This window comes from Ambystoma mexicanum, chromosome 3q (genome assembly GCF_040938575.1).
Source record: "Ambystoma mexicanum isolate Mex_15411 chromosome 3q, UKY_AmexF1_1, whole genome shotgun sequence".
Classification (NCBI taxonomy): Eukaryota; Metazoa; Chordata; class Amphibia; order Caudata; family Ambystomatidae; genus Ambystoma; species Ambystoma mexicanum.
In genome coordinates, this window is record NC_090926.1 from 688,217,529 (window position 1) to 688,235,934 (window position 18,406).

Genomic DNA, 18,406 nt, shown 5'->3' on the forward strand with positions numbered 1-18,406 from the left:
TGCCTGACTCAACTGGTGGGAATATGCCTAAGAGCAAGCCCTTCCTCAAACGTGGAATCTACAGCAACCCAAGCACAGAGACAGACCAGCAAAAAAAAAACTACCAGTCTAGTAGCGCCCAGGGTATCAAAAAGAGGAATTGTGTGAAAAAAATGCAGCACTATATGAGTGGTCCTTACCAAGAGAAGAGAAAGGAACTGGGGCTTGCGAGATGACCCGCGCACGAGGACAGGGAATGGTGTGGGTTCCTGGGCATACGCCCTTTGTTTTTTGTTTTTTTAAATCCGATGTGTAGAGTGCTTTCATTCTAAGAAGAATTTCCCACACCTTGGCCTGTCCAAACAAAATAGACCTGGTAGGAGCCCTGGTGTTATTCATCCAGATTTAACAGCATGTAGGAAGATCGTCTAAAAGGAAAAATCCAAAACCTATAGCTGTTACAAACACAACTGAGTAACATATCTAAACTAAATATTAAAATTCTCCAAGTGCTACAATCGTTTCCCAAGAATGAAATTCAAGGTACACTGCATAAGCCATAGAGAATTCTGGGGAAGGCTCCAAACTGCTGCACAAATGTTTGTAAACCATACATCCCTGCAGGAACTCTCAAACATACTTCTACTAGCGTGGTTCAACAAAATTGCCTAGGAAATTCGGACCCAACACGGTTACAACCTCCCATGATGTAGTGGGGATTAAAAAAAAAAAGAATATTCCTGCAATCTATTTGTCCAGGTCTCTAGAAAATACATTTTTTATAACAAACTTCAAACCGGAGATAAGTCTCTAAGTGCTGGACCGGGATTCGGACCTGTGTTCCTCTGTGTTTTCTTTCGCTTCAAAGACAAATGTGTAGCCCCTGAACTATCTTCCCGGCCCCAGAAAAAGCAAAAATGAACATTAACAATTTTTAATGTACGATGCCAATGGGAACATTCACTGGATTACAGAGAATCCAGAACTATATTGCCCTCTCGCTCTTCCCCCTCGTCCCTACTCGAAATCTGTGCAAAAGATATTTTTTTACACTAGGCCCGTTTGGGCACGCTTATATTTTTGCTTAGTTTGGAAGAGATCATTTTGGCATTTACAAAGTAAATAAGATGGTCCAGTTTTGCAGCTGAAAGCCTAGCCATATGACCACATACAACCAAAGCGATAGGATGTCTCTACAGCATTGGCAGATGCCTGTAAACTATTTCCTAAAGAACCTGTACATTACGAAAGTTAACAATGTGATTAGTTCACTTACAAAAATTAAAATACAAATGATAATACAATGCAGACCTTTGGGTATTGGAAATCCATTGTCTGCTATTTTTCCAACAGGCGTGGCTGGAAGGGAGAGGGAGGTTTGTACAGCAGAATCAATCTGGTCACAGTCTTGAGTTGGAGAACTAGGAGCAGACTTTCTTACTCCGTCAGTTTGTCTTTCTCGTACCGCTAGCTCTTGCCTCAAATCTGGAAAGCAAAAAAACACAAAAAAAAGTACATTTGCATGAAGTAGGAGTTTACATATTGGGGTAAATATTTCAGGTTCTTGGCTATCTTAACTTAATAGTATCTTCTACCGCCCACAAACCGGTAATTGTTACATGACTGTGTTACTGTTGTTTAACAGAAAACACGCAAGTACATGTCCAACAAAGCTGCTTACACATAATCAATTTGCATTTCTGATGTTTTTTGCAGCCAAGGCACACTGCCAAGAAACACAAAACCAGTACACCTGAACCGTACCAGGATTAAACAGCCAGCAGAATAAGCCTAAAGCATACAGGATTAAAATTGGCAATGTGAATGTATCCACCAAGGTCTGATAAATCCGATACAGGAAAGGGACTTGCATTGCCACAAAATCACATCCTAATGAAAGTACAGTTTTGGCTTTGCTAAAGGGAACGCTAAAGGGCGCGCCATTGGTAATGGAGGCCTCTGCCCAAGTCCCAGACAAAGAAACTGAAAGAGAAGCCATGGTTAGCAATGCTATACTGTGGTTGGCGATGGTGCCCGCTAGTGGGCAGAAGCATGATACCTAAAAACAAACCAATGCTGACACAACCAATACCACATACCGGATCTTGAAGTTGCAGTTAACCAAGAACAGGAAATGCAGCCAAAGAAACCCAAGAGCTTTATAGCGGAGTCATGCATGTCAATACTCATCTCCACACATCTATAGCAAACAGTTTAGTTAAAGCAGAGCGTCTATGAATGTAAGGGTAAACAACCTTTTGTGACCTTTTATCCACAGTTTGTCGTGTTAAAACTTGAAATTGCATTTTACCAATAACAAACATATTTCCAAGGTGTACATAAACTGACAGACAAGATCTTCTTGGTAGCAGAGCTGAAGTATGATCTAGACTGGCAGGATGTATTGTCATCAAATCATCATGAAGTCATCACACAAATTTGAAGAGGAAATGCTCTTTATGGTATTAGGTCAAAATAAAATGCTTGGAGGTTCTGGCTAACTGACTTAACTTGTTTCTGTTTTTTTTCAACCTTCTTTTGTGGCCAGAAGGATGTCTACTGAAGTTCTCCCCTGCCACTGCAAACCATTTTTTCCGATCTCCTGCCCTTAGGAGCCCATATGTCTACCATAAAAGGACGTCTCTAAGCACCATATTTTGGTCCCAGGGTGATTCCATCAAGCTACAAGCGTGCATTGTAGTAGGTCGGGCAGCTGTGATTTAGTTTTAGCTTCACCAGAGGTCTAGTCCTTTTCAGAGCATTAGCAGCCCAATGCAACAATGTGATATCCATTAGCGTACTAATGGCTTTTGGAAATCTCTGCTCCTGGTCATTTTGCTTTTGCCCATCCCTTCACCTATGTGGATCACAAGCCAGGCCTGAGTTGGCTGAAGTCCTAACAAAGGTGCACTATGACCACCTGTTAAGACGCAATTTCCTTATGGGGAATGTTGTATGTCAATTATAGGGCCCCTTTAACTTTTTGCTTCCCTCCCCCCCCCCCATCAGTTTTCTTTTTTTGGGTGAGCAAAAGGACTGCTAATTAAGTTCTCAAGCTAATGCATCCCTTTTTGACTCCTTAAGAGAATATGATGCTGAGTCACACATAAGGCTTCCACGCCCAGGAATGCTCAAGCACCCCATTTGTGTCCCAGGGGTATTCTAGATCACTCCCCATTAGTTTAACGGGGTAGGATGGTGGCAGCTGTTAAGATTTTGCTCTCCCCGATTTTGCTCCCCCCCAGAAGTTCAAGCGAACAGGAAAATTCACTCACTGTAGTAACTACTATACTCCTAGTCCAAAGCCCCACTTGGTAGATCTCTTTCTTCGGCTGGGTCCTTCCTCTGGAACAGCCTCCCTGCCTCTCTGAAACATGAGCAGAACCATCTCCGGTTCCTGAAGCACCTCAAGACCTTCCTCTTTACTTCCGCCTTCTCTCTTCCTCTCTCCCCTGCTGATCTCCTGTCTGATACTGCACTGGTCACCTGTCTAACCTCTGAATTTGGGCCCAAGTCACTGCCTGCCCAGTTGCACACCCGCACTGCCTCCTGGCAACCCTTGCACTTGGGTCTGTATTTGCAACCCTACTGTCCCCTTACCTGCACTTATTGGACCCCCGCTGTCTGCACTTAACCCTTGCACTTAACACCTGCTGGCCGGACTACCTATTTTGTTCCAGTGTACGGCACTTGCCCTTCCTCCGCCCTCCCCAGGCACACAAGATCGTCGTTTGTCCTCCCTCTGTCCCCCTCCTTGCCTCGTCGCGCCTTGAAACACTTGAGTATAAGCGTGTTTTAAATGCCATATCATATCATTTCCACCATACTTTTGGGATCTACCACCAAGTGGGCACGGTAGCGAAGTGTTAGCAAGCCATGGCGTGCTTCCCCTGTAACAATGTATGCACAGAGGTAGAACGCATACGCAGGGGTAGACAGCATCCATGCCATACCCTCGAACACCCATGCACTCCTCTCAGTCCTTACACACAGAAATTACCAAGATAACTTACTACAATTTTAGAGGGATGGTTGATGGGCATATGGAGGAAAGGAGACTTTGGACAAGGGGTAACACTTATTTACTCCTATGACCCTCCACGATTGACAGCATCAAGCATTGGTCCACCCCAGGGTAGGACAAACCATTCAGCTGCAAAATATTCCTTAAATTGCGCAACTTCTCTAGAGCTGCTGTCGAGAGAGTAGAGTTTGGAAAAAGAAGACAAGGAGACCAATTCAGCTGCTGAGCAGATTGCTTCCCAACGCATGTTATTTATAAAATCATAGGCTAATCAATGCATTTTTGGCACAAAAACGCATAGAAAATTTACCATAAGAGCGGAGGACATGGGCCCTTTACAATGGGGTGAGAGAAAGTAACTTGAAGACCAGATGTTGCAGCGGAAGGTGAAAACAAAGCAGACAAGGACAGAACGACATAGGTAGAGGATGGTGGAGGAAGTGCTGAATTAATGATGGAAGGGTGATGAAAAAGTGCTGCAAGGTTGTCCATGTAGGGCAGGGACGGAGGAAAACTGGGTGAGGCAGTGGGGTAGAGTGCTAAGACACAGGTTCTTCAGAAAGGAGAGCTTTGAGGCTGAATTTAAATAGTGGAAGAGTTGAAGTAGAATGTAGAGGGAGAGGGAGAGCATTCCAGAGTAGGGGAGCGAGGAGAGAGTGAAAATGAGAGGGAGCACAGGCGGCTCGAATGGTGGAAAGGAGTGGAGAACAAGGACAGACCCTTGGGGAACTCCACAGTAAGGAGGGGGGCGAAATGGGGAGCTAAGGCTCTTCCAGGACACCTGAATGTGTCTAGAGGCAAGGTATGAAACAAAACAAGTGAGGGCCTCATCTCTGATGCCAAGGGGAGATAATGTAGAGAGGTCAGAAAGATTGCCAGTATCGAATGTAGCCGAGTAAGAGAAGAATAAGAATAGATTAAAGGTTTGCAGGACTAGCGGAAGAGAAAGTTGTTGAAATTGAGGAAAGCTGTATCAGTAGAATTCAGAGGTCAGAAACCAGATCGAAGAGAGTCCTTGGGGCTGTATCAAGGAACTCTGTGTCAATTGAATACTGCTTGCAGGAATAGTGTGGTAGGAGAGAGACAGGGCAAGCTGGCAGGCTAGTTAGGATCTATACCATGTTTCTTAAGGAGAGGGATGACAGTAGCTGTTTTATAGGATGAGGGAAAAGGTTGTCAAAAGGAGTTGAAGAGGGGAGGAAGATATGTACCAACGCTGGGAGCTGGGACAGAGGGCCAGTGTGGGGCACAGGAAGGTAGCCTTGATGAGTAGGGCAAGAATCTCATCAGGGTTGGTGAGGGCAAAGAAAGACATAGTAGAGGGAGAGGATGGTAAGAGTGGTGGAGAAAGGTGAGCAGGAGGAAAGGATAGAAGGTAAGTAGCAGGAGTATTGTGAATGGTCAACATTTTAGAAGCAGAGTAGAGTAAGATCATTTGCAGAAAGAGTATGAGATGGAGGCGAGTTTGACAATTGAGTTGAGATTTTTGGAGGCACCTAGGTTGAGAGGATTAAGGCTAAATGGGAAAGCTAGAGATCACGTTTGTCAACAGTAGAGGAATCGTTTTGAAGAGTAGTGAGAGAGTTGGCGATCAGGGGAGTGTTTTGACTTTGCCAAGTGCAAAGTTTTTCCGCGTTGTTTTAAGGGTGTGAATGATCCTAGGCCATGGACGGGAGGGTTTAGGAGTGCATGTAGTAAGGGCATAGTGTGAGTAGGGAGCATAGTGTGAGTAGAGTCACAGAAGAGAACACAAACGCCATTTTAGAATCGAGTTCTGGCAAAAAATAAGAACCGGTGAATTAATATTAAATAAATATACCGGCGGTATGTTTGAGGCTATAAGAATTAAATAATTAAAGTTGGTAGCCTCGAACAATGGGAAAATCCCATAGAGAGATATTCGCGGTCGAATATAAAAAGTAGTATCCACTCCCACCAGCCAAAAATCGATCAGGGGGGACTGAGACGTACCCCCTCGAACAACAGACCCCGGGGCAATCGAATTGCCCCGACAAGTATGTCCACAATATGATGGTTTGCACTGGTTTCTGTTCATAATTTGGGACTAGTAAAGCCAATGGTGACTTTACATGCCCTCCGAGACAGTAGTCAGTCCCAGGGTATGGAGTCTATGTTGGGGGGGTCGCTACGACACCCCTGGGTTACGGCACGGAGGGTGCTGTGTAACCCACATCAAAAACACATGAGACCCTATGGAGTAAAGGACCCCATAGCCCATAAAACACATTGAAAGATAAAGGAACACCTCAAATCATGTCGAAGAGTGGGAGTAAAAGAACCCCACTCTTAGCAGGAGAGAAAAAAAGAAACCCCCAAAAATCCAGCAAAGCTGCTGGGGGACTCACTAGGTTTGGGAAATTGGCCTTACAGAGAATTCTCCCTAACAACGACCAAGACCTAGCTATGCTTAACAAAATATACCAAGTCTTTCAGGCATCAATGACGACAAAACAGAAATCCTAATCTTAGGTGCCCCAACCCAACTCAAGAAACTCGACACGCAATACACTGCTTTCATCATTGATGGCATCCCCATCAATGTGGCTAAAGAAACTAAAACATTAGGCTTTTACTTAAATTCTACCTTGAACGTTTGCAAGCAAGTAAATGCTACGTCGTCTGCTACAGTGTATACATGCAAGCCTATCCATGCTTGCAAACTTTACCTATCTACTAAGAGCTGTACCACACTAGCAAGAGCCTTGATACTATCAAAACTGACTATTGCAATGCCCTATATGCAGGAGCTAGCAAACAGACTATGAATAAACTTCAAATCCTACAAAATAATGCGTTGAGATCTACATTAAGTATTCCCAAGAGAACACATCTCTGCAGCCAGAAGAGAAAGCAAATGGCTCGCTATAAAAGACAGGATCTTACTCAAACTAGCCTCTATCACACACAAATCCCTAAACAATGCTGCCCCACAGTACCTCCAAGAAAGAATTACCAGAAAAATGTCCACCCACCCGATGAGAGCTGCCCCGTCCTGCTGTATCACAGTGCCTAGAACCAACCTGAAAGGAGCAGGTGGGAACAGCTTCCCTGTCCAAGCCGCCCAAATCTGGAATGCACTACACCATTGCACCTCCGAACCGACCAAACGTTCCTTAGCTTCAGAAAAAAGACGCAAACCTGGTTAGTCTTTAATGACATCTGAAAATCACCATGCGTTATGTTACTTCTTGAGGTACCTTTTGTATAATGCCCTTGCCAGAACCTGTCTCTCTATTGTTCAGTATCACAACACTTAGAAGAATATTTATAGTACTTGAAAAACATATTTCACCTGTAACATACTGTACCGCATACAAACGTATATTCTTGTTGCGCCCAGGTACCCTCAGTTGAGGAGCACATTATAAATAAATACAAATAAGAAATGCCTCAGCTCCATAGACTGAGCTCCTATTGACTGGCTTTCCTGGCTCCCTGCAGACTCTAGTCCACTGACTGATATTTCTGTCCCTCGTAGGTGGTAACTTGTTTTAGACGGTTATTGCTGGGAAAGGCTTGTCTCGACTTAATTGGAAGATGAAAATATACTCACATGCCCAGAGAACCTGTTTAACCTTTTTCCTTCCTTTAACCTTTCCTTTCTGCAACCTCAGAATCTGGAAAGTGTAACTAGTGATATAAGTGTGTAAAAAGCATACCCAAAGAGTATCCACTAACTTGTGCTGATTTTGGGAAAGTATTTTAAAGAATATTTGATTGTTACATATCTTGCCCTTTTTAAATAAAGCTTATTTAAAAAATGATGCTAAACCTTGAGTGTGTTACTTGTATTTGAGAATTTCATTGCTACAGCTCACATTTACCCCTCTTGAGATAGGCCTGGCTGCTCAGTCCCACTACTCACTCACACTACCAACTTGTGTAATATAGACCTATACCAAAAGGTGGGTTACATAATGCCAAGCAGATTGTGTTGTCTCACTGTGTTACTACACCAATTCTTACCTAGCACATAGCTAATAGCATTATATTCAGCCATATAAAAGGTTTCCCTTTCCCCATGCCCTCTCTCTGCATTAAAATCATTATCAGTGAGGTAAATAAGCAGGAGGAGAGACATGTAGAAAAGGAAATAAGGATTTGAAGTTACTTACATTTAAGCTTTCTACTCTGACATTATTACACAACAAACTATTAGAATAGCAAATCTCACCACTTCCACAAAGACAAACGTCCTAACAAAGAGCACCTAAACCTAAATGTACACCTACAGGTTAAAAGTCACATTTTGACCTGGGAGAAATCGATCAGACACTATGAAAACCACCGTGGAGCAGGGAATAACACGTTCACAGATGTATTGGACACTTCCAAAATTGTAGCATTCAGGACAAAATACAATTTTGAAATTAAAATCCATGATATGAATAGATTAGAAAGAAACAAATATGCTTAGGTAAAGAAAAGATGCATTACAATCATACCTCTCGCTTCATCCTTCAATCGTTGCACAGAAACCAGCAGGGACTCCTTTTCATCCAGCTCGCTCTCTAAAAAAGCATTCCGCTCAATGGCCTGATTTAGCCTTTGTTCGAAATCCTCTAACGAAACTATTGTTGCCCTAGACATAAACAAAAATGGAAAATGTAAGTTTTATATGCAGGGGAAATGTTATCCAAACCTAGGGGGAAAAGAAAACAAGAATGTACTGTACATTCCCAGCAGAAGAAATGTAACAGCTTTCTGTTTTCGAAACCACAGGACACAAACTATATTAAAAAAAAAAAAAAAAACAATAGTTTTGAATTCATGTAAGCAAGGATTATGTACATGCATTTGTTCGGCACCTGCAAAAAATGCCAGGGTATTTGCAGCATATCATATTTGTCCATTCAAAGAACAGGTATTCATATCATTGTACTCAACCCGCTACAAACTCACACCACTGCCATCCGCTTTCAAGTCAAACCATTCTAAAAAAGTACTGCTCCAGTAATACCGTGTACATGTATTATAGGACGCAGATAGCTTTATAGTGAAGGATAATCCTATCATCCAGAGGATAAGCGAAGATTCTATGGTTAATAACTTGAGCTGTAGGACAGATCAGCACAGCATATGAGATGCCTATACTAGGGCCTGGGCCCCACAGGACTAACATTTAGTGCAAATCAGTGTTCCGGTTCAAGGGATATAAAGGGTCAAAAAAGGGTGCGTTTTTCACTTTTCCATTCTTTTTCGAATAGGGAAAATGCCAAGCTTTTGCTCGCTCGCAGAGCTCAAATTGCTGGATTTGAGCTGAATAAGAAGTGCATAAAATTGCTACAAAGAAATTCTGTCTTGTTTTGGGACAAATCAGTCCAGTGTGTTTTTTTATTTGGCACAGGGCAGGGTGCCCGTGTAGCCAACAAAATAATCATATCTCCCATGATGGATTGCTATTGCCAAGCTTTTTCAGCTCCATTTTTTTTTATAACTTTATTTTAAACAACATAACAAAGAAATGAACATAAATGAGACATGAATCAGCGGCATACATATGACGAAAGCAATTTGGCAATAATAACAGCTCGCATGGGCCCACGTGGACGAGGACCGTAAGAAATCAATAGGCCAATGCAGGCAAACAATGCTAACCGTGCTGCTGATGCACCCCCAGCCGCAGGTCTCCGCTGCGTCGAGCCATTTACCCCATATTTTTTCAAATTTACGGGGACAGCCCCGTGCGTTATAGATCCGGCGCTCTGAGGCTGCACACCTGTCCAGCTCATTACTCCAACGGTTCAGGCACAGTGGGTCGGCTGATCCCCAATTGGCCGTAATAAGTCTTTTGCCTGCCCCCAGCGCAATTGTTAAAAACATTTTCTCGTATTTAGACAAGTCTACTTCACCCCAGATGCCCAGGAGTACCATTTTGGGATCCGTAGGGATTGGTGTCGCCAGAGCGGCTGAGATTGTGTTAACACAGTCCACCCAGAAGGCCTGTATCACCTGGCAGTCCCATATCATATGGTAGAAGGTGGCGGGTTCTTTTTTGGATCGAACACATGTCCCGTCTTCTATTCCACCCCATCTGGCCATTTCGGTGCGTGAGTGGTATGAGCGATGAAGGATCCTCAGCTGTATTAGTCTAAGCTTAGATTCTATACCAATTTCTCTGGGGGACATTAACGCCTCCACCCAATCTTCAGGTTCCAGGGGACCCACATCCCTTTCCCACTTTGCCTTGAGCCCATCGAGCTGTGCAGCCCCAAACGAGTTAAGGGCCTGATAGAGAGTGGAGGTGACCTTAGAAGAGATGCGCTGCGGGAGAATATTTGTCTCAATGAGAGAACAGGGGGTGTATGATCGTCGTGTCAGGGAATTGGGTGTGGATGGCATGGGATAGTTGCGCATGCCGAAACCGGTCCATGGATGCCAGGTCGAATTGGTCTTGCATGGTCTCAAAACTCAGGAGGCGACCCCTTGTATCACCTGTGCTAGTGTGTGTATTCCTTTTGCTTGCCAGTGGCCAAAGGAGCCCATTTTCACTAGTTCCGGGAGGAGCGCATTGTGCCATATGGGTTGTGTCAGTGTTGGCTGTCCTTTCCAGCCGATTAGTTTGTGTGCGTCCCGCCAGGCACGACGGATGTGGTGGGTCATTTTGGGCAGCACCGGGAGTTGATCGTGGGTGGCATAGAGGATTTGCAGCGGTGTTAGCAGGGCCATGGTCTCCAGTTCTATACGGGTGTGTGGTAGTGTGGTGTCCGTGTGCATCCAGTCATTCACTACTCCTATCTGTTTGGCCAGGTAATAGGTGCGTATGCAGGGAAAAACCGATGCCCCCCCTCTCTAGAGCATATCAAGGGCGATCCTGGATTGTTTCCCACCCCATAGCAGTGTGCGCAGGTTATTGTCGATGAGTGCAAAGGTTTCACGGGGGATGGGGTGTGGGGCATTCTGGAGAACGTACAACAGTCTGGGGAGGGTCATCATTTTGAATAGCGCGGCTCGGCCCATTAGCGGTAGGGGAAATGATTGCCAATGGGGGGTGTCTGTTGAACCGCTCAATTACAGGTTGTAGGTTAAGTCGGAGGAACCCATCAAGCGTCGGGTCAAGCGGTATTACCCAGGTATTTAAAATCCCCGATAGAGCCATGGTATGGGCAGGTCTCCGGGATCGCCGACTCACCACCCTGAATCGGGAAGAATATGGTCTTGGCATCATCAACCTTTAAGCCCGCAAAGTACTGATATTCCCTGAGAATGAGGGAGACAGCCGGGCACGATATGCTCGGTTACTGAGGTATAGGCAGAGGTCATCCGCATAGAGCGAAAGGCGGTCTTCACCCCCACCTGGCCAAACGAAACCGGTCCAGGTGGTATTAGCTCTAAGCTCAATCGCTAATGGTTCGATGGCCAGGAGAAAGAGGAGTGGGTAAAGTGGGCATCCCCATCTCGTGCCCCGACCCAAGGGAAATGTTTTGGAGGACCTTCCGTTCACCCTCACCGTGGCCTCCAGCGATGCATATAGGAGTTTTACCCATGATATAAATGTCTGCCCCAGATTCATCCTAGCCATGATCTCCCACAGGGCATCCCACCCCACAGACTAAAATGCCTTTTCAAAGTCCACCGCCAGGAGGGCCAGTCCTCCGCTATTTCAGGAAGATGGAGATGGTATGCGTTGAGGTGCCAGTTCCAATCCGGGTGGCGACAGGAGTTTTTACAGTAAGAAGGAGCGGGAAGTGGTCCGAAATTCCTCTCGCGAGGAATTCAGCGTTGAGAAGCCTGTGTGTCATATTGCGGGGGATGAAGACGTAATCAATCCTGGAGAACGATTTGTGGACACCCGAATAGAAGGAGAACCCTGCCTCGTCTCCATGGAGTCAGTGCCATGTGTCCGCCAATCCCACGGCCTTGGTGAACGCGGCGAGCGGTGTGGAGGTGGGGCGTGTTCCAGGTCTCCTATGGGTTCGATCGACTGCGATGTTCATGACTTCATTAAAGTCCCCTCAAAGCACCCATGTATCAGCCTCTTCTTCCAGGAGCAAGCTCTGTAGTTCTCTCGCCCCAGATGTCCGCTAGCAACAGTACATAGCGGCCCCGGGGGTCCGCTCTGATCTTCGTCACCTGGAGAGGGACTCTCTTATGAACGAGTATCATCGTGCCCCTAGCACCTTTCGTGAATCCGGCATGGTAAACATTCGAGTAGTTGGATCTTTTGAAAAAGTTGGTGTTTGTGACTATCAAGTGTGTTTCATTTAAGAGGGCAATGTCCGGCGAGTGTCGGTTTGGGTACTGGAGCACCAGTCTCCGCTTTATGCTGGAGCCGAGGCCGTTGACGTTCCAGGACAGTATTGTCACCTTGTTGGAGTTCATCCTGTCTGCGTGAGTCCTCTTGTTGGGGTGTCTGGGAGGATTAGTGGCAGTTGCGCCTTTCTTGGGGGCCTGGAAGGAACATCATTTCTGTACGCGCCGCATCTCCAGCTACAGCGCTGCGCCATACTCACCAGTCCTTGCAGCATCTTTCGATTCGGCGCTGCCTCCATCATTTCTTCGCCGAACTCCGGCACCTGAGGGACAAAAGAAAACAAGGTGAGCCGAGAAAACCAACAAATAAAACACTTATCATAGATTTACCGGATTACCACCGGAGGCATTATTCTAGAACTCTCCACATCTTCATGTGCCGCACCTGCAAAGGGAGAGAAAACACGTTAAACACTGGCAACATTTACCGGACGGCGTCGGGTAATACTGACTCTTACCTGAGCGCCACCAACTGCCAGGAGGGGAATCTTCACACAATCTTAGTTGCAAGACAAGGAAGGAAGGGGGGACAAGAGTGAATCATCGGACATATTGAACTCTATGAACTTGATACTTACCGAACTTTGCCAGGAAACCTCAGAGTCAATACTTTCCGGAACTCTCTCATGCCTTCAAACCAGTGAAGTAACTGGCATCAACACGCCCCTGCAATCCACGCAGGATGGAGAGCTCATCATTTAAATACATAAGGTGAGGTTCCTAAAAGAGGATAGCGGAGGTGACAAGAAGGGAGAACGAGAACAGTGGGAGGGAGCGATCACTCATATCCACGGATGGCTAAATCCCTTAATCCACTTGCAGGAGAATACTTCTACGGATCAAGCAGACGAGATTAGGCGGGCCAGTCCAAACAGTCATCTCGGCACTACGCATCACGTTGGTGGAGACCGCAGCTGTCCGGGTCCGATCGACGCCCCTGTGAGAACCAGGTGAGCGTAACATATACCCATGGTCCTTCATGCGTCGAGGTCCCTCAGATTGTTTTGTTCCGACATGAGGTTGCATGAAGTGTAGAGCAAGTACGGTAAATCCAAGCAGATAATAAAGCTCATATATAACATCTATGCACCTTCTCACAGGGGAGGAATGCTGGGCGCATGTGAATCTAAGCAGATACAAGCATCAGAAATACGATTACGGTGAGTAATGTATCCCTTCTGAAGCTTGTGGAAATGCTTAGATTACATGCTATGCATAGATTATGCGAGCAGTGTTAGAAGGTGGTGGGCCGGGGGCGCTGTTGCGCGGCAATCAAGATGGCCGCCTAAACGCCGTGCTCCGGGCCAGCAGAGCGTTCGATCCTGCTCTTCTCTGCCCGACGCCATCTGCGGACCTGCCTCCTACACCCGATCCTTCGGGAGCACTACTACCGCGACCGGACGCGGTTTGGAGCCGCTGCGTGCCCCATGGACGGGGCTGCGCCCTCTTTCCTGCCCTGCGGCTGCAGCCTTCCGCCCTCCCCGACCCGCGGCTCCGACAGCGTCGGCCCTCTTCCGACCTGAGGCCGCGGCGCTGCGGGCCGCTTGGGGGAGGGGCACCCGCCCGGCGAGGGGCGCCGGATTGCTGTGGCCGGCCGGGCCTCTCCTCGATCCTGTGGACCGATCAGCCGCGACCTCTTGGACCGACTGCCTCCTCTCCTGACTGGCGCGGGAGCCGACCAGCCCCGTGCCATTGGTCCGGGCCCCGAGGGGCCACTTCAACTTCGTGGCGGCTTAGACGTAGGGGGAGCGCGGGGAGGGGACTGCGCCTGACTGCTGTGACTCTGGCGGGTCCGCCCGCACCTACCATACCCTGCGGGTGCCTCCCTGGTGCCGGCGCTGCTGTCCCCTCCCGCCCCCCTGCCTCTCTCTCTACGCCGCTAACTCCTGCTGCGTCTACCCAGCCACTGTGACCCGCTGGACTGTGCTCCATCTCCCCCTGGGCTGCACGCGCCCTGGGGCTGAGGCGCTGGCGAACATACCTTGTAGCTGCCTCCACTGGACTCCCTGAACCGCGCTCCGGCCACTGTGCGCCGCTTCGCCGGTGCGCGCCTGGGCCTATCACGGCGACATCTACTCTCCTGCCCTAGAGGGGCCACAACCTCTACTCCGGACTCGGGGTGTGCTCGCTTGCTGCTCTGTGCCTACATCACCCCGGGACACGCATTGGCCCCTATATCCCGGAGGACGCTCCTTGGCACTAATTTCTAGCTCTCATCTCTTCCTCTTCTCTCTACCTGATATACCCATAAGCCAGGATGACCAGGGGAGGTGCAAGGAAACAGAGCTCCATCAATATGTTTGCGAGAGCTGCGGCGAGGCCACCTGAGGAAGCCTCCGAGTCGGCCTCCGATGCCCCCCTCGACACATCCCCGGACTCCCGAAATATGATTGATCTTATGCGTGAGGGGTTCACCGCTCTCCACTCCAAACTTGACGACATGACCGGCACCATATCCTCTATTAAGGCCCACATTGAGAGGACAGACGGACGTGTATTGGAGGTCGAGACACGGGTGGGCTCTGCGGAGGATGCGCTGGGGGCCCTTCGCGCCGAGGTCGTTGCTCTCTCCAGCCGAGTCACGGAGGTGGAAAAGAAAAACGAGGATTTGGAATCCCGCTCGAGGCGCAATAACCTCCGCATCATCGGGGTCCCTGAGGATGAAATCCATGAGCCAATGGAAGACTTTGTTCAACGCACACTTCTGTCGCTGCTTGACGAACCTGAGCTCTCTCCACACTTCGCAATTGAACGGGCCCATCGCGCCCTGGTGGCGAAACCAAGACCTGGTGCCCCTCCTCGACCCATCATAGCCCGCGTACTAAACTACCGCGACCGCGACGCCCTCCTCAGGGCTGCGAGACTCAAGGGTGAGCTACTCCTGGGCGGCGCGAGGATCCACCTCTATCCCGACTTCTCGACTGCGGTCCAGCGGGAACGCAAAACCTTCCAGGCGGTGAAACGCAGGTTGCGAGACCACTCCATAAAATATGCTATGCTTTATCCTGCCAAGCTTCGTATAGAGTACTCCAATCAGGTGTTGTTCTTCACGATTCCGGAAGAGGCCTCCAAATTCATCGATGAACACTTCCCTGGCTGATCCCCTTCCCCTGATCTCGGCACAGCGGTGATCCTTGGTCCCCGATGGGAGGCGTATGGGTCCTCTCGCCCCCCCGGAACTGGGACCATGTCAATCCTTTTTCCCGCAACCTGCTTGTTCAGCTCGACCTTGGTGCTCGCCCGCTGTTCCCTTGGCGAGAACTTTGTCTAATCTGCATTTCTCGTCCGTCACGGGCTTCCCATGCACTATTTGCTCTGCTGCAACCCGGAGCGTTACGGCCAGTCGGGCCTTCAGACCCCCAGGCGACGATGCCTCTGTTTTGGTTTTGTTTACTAAGGGATGGGCTGGTCATCCCTCTGATTGGGAGGGGGGTGTGGGTGGGGGTGGGCTATGTTGGGGTTGTTTGGGTTTTTGTTATTGGAAAAGTGGCGATGGCAGCGAAGGCGAACTGTGCTGAGGCATTTGGGATATGCTCCCGTGGAACTGTTAATTTGACCTCTCGGTCCCCGACATTCTGCTTTATTCCTAATACCGCCATGCTGTGACTGAGAGTGCCCTGACCTTTATGAGCTGGAATGTGCGAGGTCTGGGGAACTATAGGAAGATGAGACAGCTCCAGCTGCAGGCCGAGCGCCACCGATCCAAGATTCTCTTCCTTCAGGAGACTCATGCTCGTTCTATACACTGCATGCGCTTTGCCAAGTCCTGGGGTCCTCACCGGTTTTTCACTGATTATTCTTCCCAGAGCCGAGGAGTCATGACCCTCATTCACAGGAGCCTCCACTTTTCCCTCATCTCCTCGAAAATTGACCCCCAGGGTAGATATGTACTTCTTCACGCCATGCTGCACCATAAGGAAGTGATCCTCCTGAATATCTATGGCCCTAACCTTGATGACCCGGAATTTTACGTGCAGGTCACCTCCCTTCTCGATGGCTTCCCCCTTGTTCCAATCCTCTGGGGAGGGGACTTTAACACGATCTTCGATATAGCCCTAGATAGATCGGGCTCCAGGCCCCGTCACCTCTCCAGGGCGGCTTATGCGGCACTTTCCTCCCTTCCCCGCCTGGCCATGGTGGACGCGTGGAGGTTCTTCTACCCGGACTCCCGCATCTACTCCTTTTACTCCTCGGTTCACGACTCCTATTCTCGTATTGATAGGTGGGTGATCTCTAACATACTAGTCAAGAATGTAACACAACTAATGATCCTTCCGAGAACCCTCTCTGACCACTCTCCTGTCACCATTACAGTAGACTGGGGCCCCGATCCCGCCCGCTCTCGACACTGGAAATTGAAACCCCTTTCCCTGCTGGACCCAGAGTTTTGCTCCGAACTTGAACTGTCGATTGAGGAGTATTTCGAGACCAATACGGGCTCGGTAACGTCCCACGCCACCTTATGGGAATCATTCAAGGCTTACACTAGAGGGATTGCGCTGTCTAAGGAAAGCTGGGCCCTTAAGTCAATCCGCAGGGACCTCGCCGCCAGCGAATCTAGACTTTCATCTCTGGAAGCCACATGCTCACTACACTCTACTCCAGGTAACCTCGCTAATATTGGGGAGGAACTGGATAACTTCCGTTCTCTTGCGGACCGCGAGCAGAGGTTCCTCGATAACCCTGGTGTGGCTAGGAGGTACGGAGAGGGGGGAACGCCCCGGCCGCTTCCTAGCTAGGTTGATCCGGCATGAGACGGGGCCCCCGCACATTCTCGGGGTTGAGAGATCTGATGGTTCCATGGCGGTCTCTTCACAAGAGATCAATAGGGAATTCTTCACCTTCTACGAATCCTTGTATTCCAATGCCGATGAGGTCTCGTTGGCGGAGATTGACTCCTTTCTCGATACCCTCCCTCTATCTACTCTGTCCCCGGAGGCCGCGGGCTCCCTTGACTCCCCACTCACACGGGAGGAGCTCTCGACCGCAATTGACTCCCTATCCTCGGGCCGCACACCTGGCTCGGACGGTATCCCAGTCGAGTTCTATAAACGCTTCAAGTCACAACTGCTCCCTCATTTGCTGGCTCTCTGGGAGGAGTCTGTTGAGGCTGGGGTGCTTCCTCCTTCTCTCCGTGAAGCCACGATCGCAGTGCTACTTAAGCCCGGCAAACCCCCTTCACAGTGCGGCTCGTATCGCCCATTGTCTCTCATAAACTGCGATGTCAAAATATTTGCCAAGGCTCTGGCTCTCCGGCTGGCTCCCCTTCTGCCATCTATAGTCCATCCAGACCAGGCCGGTTTTATCCCAGGTCGCTCCACTTCTCTGAACTTGAGGCGGCTATTCAACATTGATAGAATCAGCCCCGACACACACGCTGTGGCTGTTGCCCTTGACATGCAAAAGGCATTCGACTCGGTCTCATGGAAGTATTTATGGCGAGTCCTTGAGAGCTGTAAATTCGGCCCCTCTTTTATCTCCTGGATCAGACTGCTTTACTCTGAACCGGTTGCCAGGGTCAGTACGGGGGACCGCTATTCTCCCCTTTTCAAGATCGCCAGGGGAACGAGACAGGGATGTCCCTTCTCTCCCCTGGTCTTTGCGATAGCAATCGAGCCGTTTGCCGACATGCTCCGCCAACGCCATGCAGACAAGGGTCTCCGCTCCGCAGGACACACAGATATAGTGTCCCTCTATGCAGATGACGCGCTGCTATTTGTGCGCTCTCCCTCGGCCAACTTACCCCCTGTACTTGCAGACATTAGCCGTTTCGGCCAGATCTCTGGCCTTAAAGTGAACTGTTCGAAATCTACCTTCTTTCCGCTGACGGAATGCACCTCTCACCTCCCTGATACCTTTGGTTTCACATGGGCTCAAGACATACTTATTTACCTTGGGACGGTGGTGACTCGCCAATATGAGCGGACATTCCACGAAAACTACCAGAAATATCTTACGCACTTGACAGCCAAGACTTAGGTCTGGGACAAGCTCCCAATATCTCTGGCTGGCAGAATTGGCCTGTTGAAGATGGTGGTATTACCCCAGCTGCTCTATAGGTTCGCTAATGTTCCCTTATGGCCGGGGGCGGGCTTTTTCCGCGAATCGGACCGCACCGTGAACTCTTTT

General features: G+C 48.7%; 1 protein-coding gene across 6 annotated transcripts in view; it reads right to left on the reverse strand.

Moving 5' to 3' along the window:
* Nucleotides 1–18,406, reverse strand: part of NDEL1 (nudE neurodevelopment protein 1 like 1) — a 356,432-nt gene that overhangs the window by 203,048 nt on the left and 134,978 nt on the right. For all 6 annotated transcript variants that reach the window (XM_069654597.1, XM_069654600.1, XM_069654599.1 and 3 more), the window contains 2 exons: nucleotides 8,470–8,606; nucleotides 1,291–1,464 (listed from right to left, as the gene is read on the reverse strand). In XM_069654597.1, coding sequence (XP_069510698.1) covers nucleotides 1,291–1,464; nucleotides 8,470–8,606 — 311 coding nt within the window. The remainder of the gene's footprint in view (nucleotides 1–1,290; nucleotides 1,465–8,469; nucleotides 8,607–18,406) is intronic.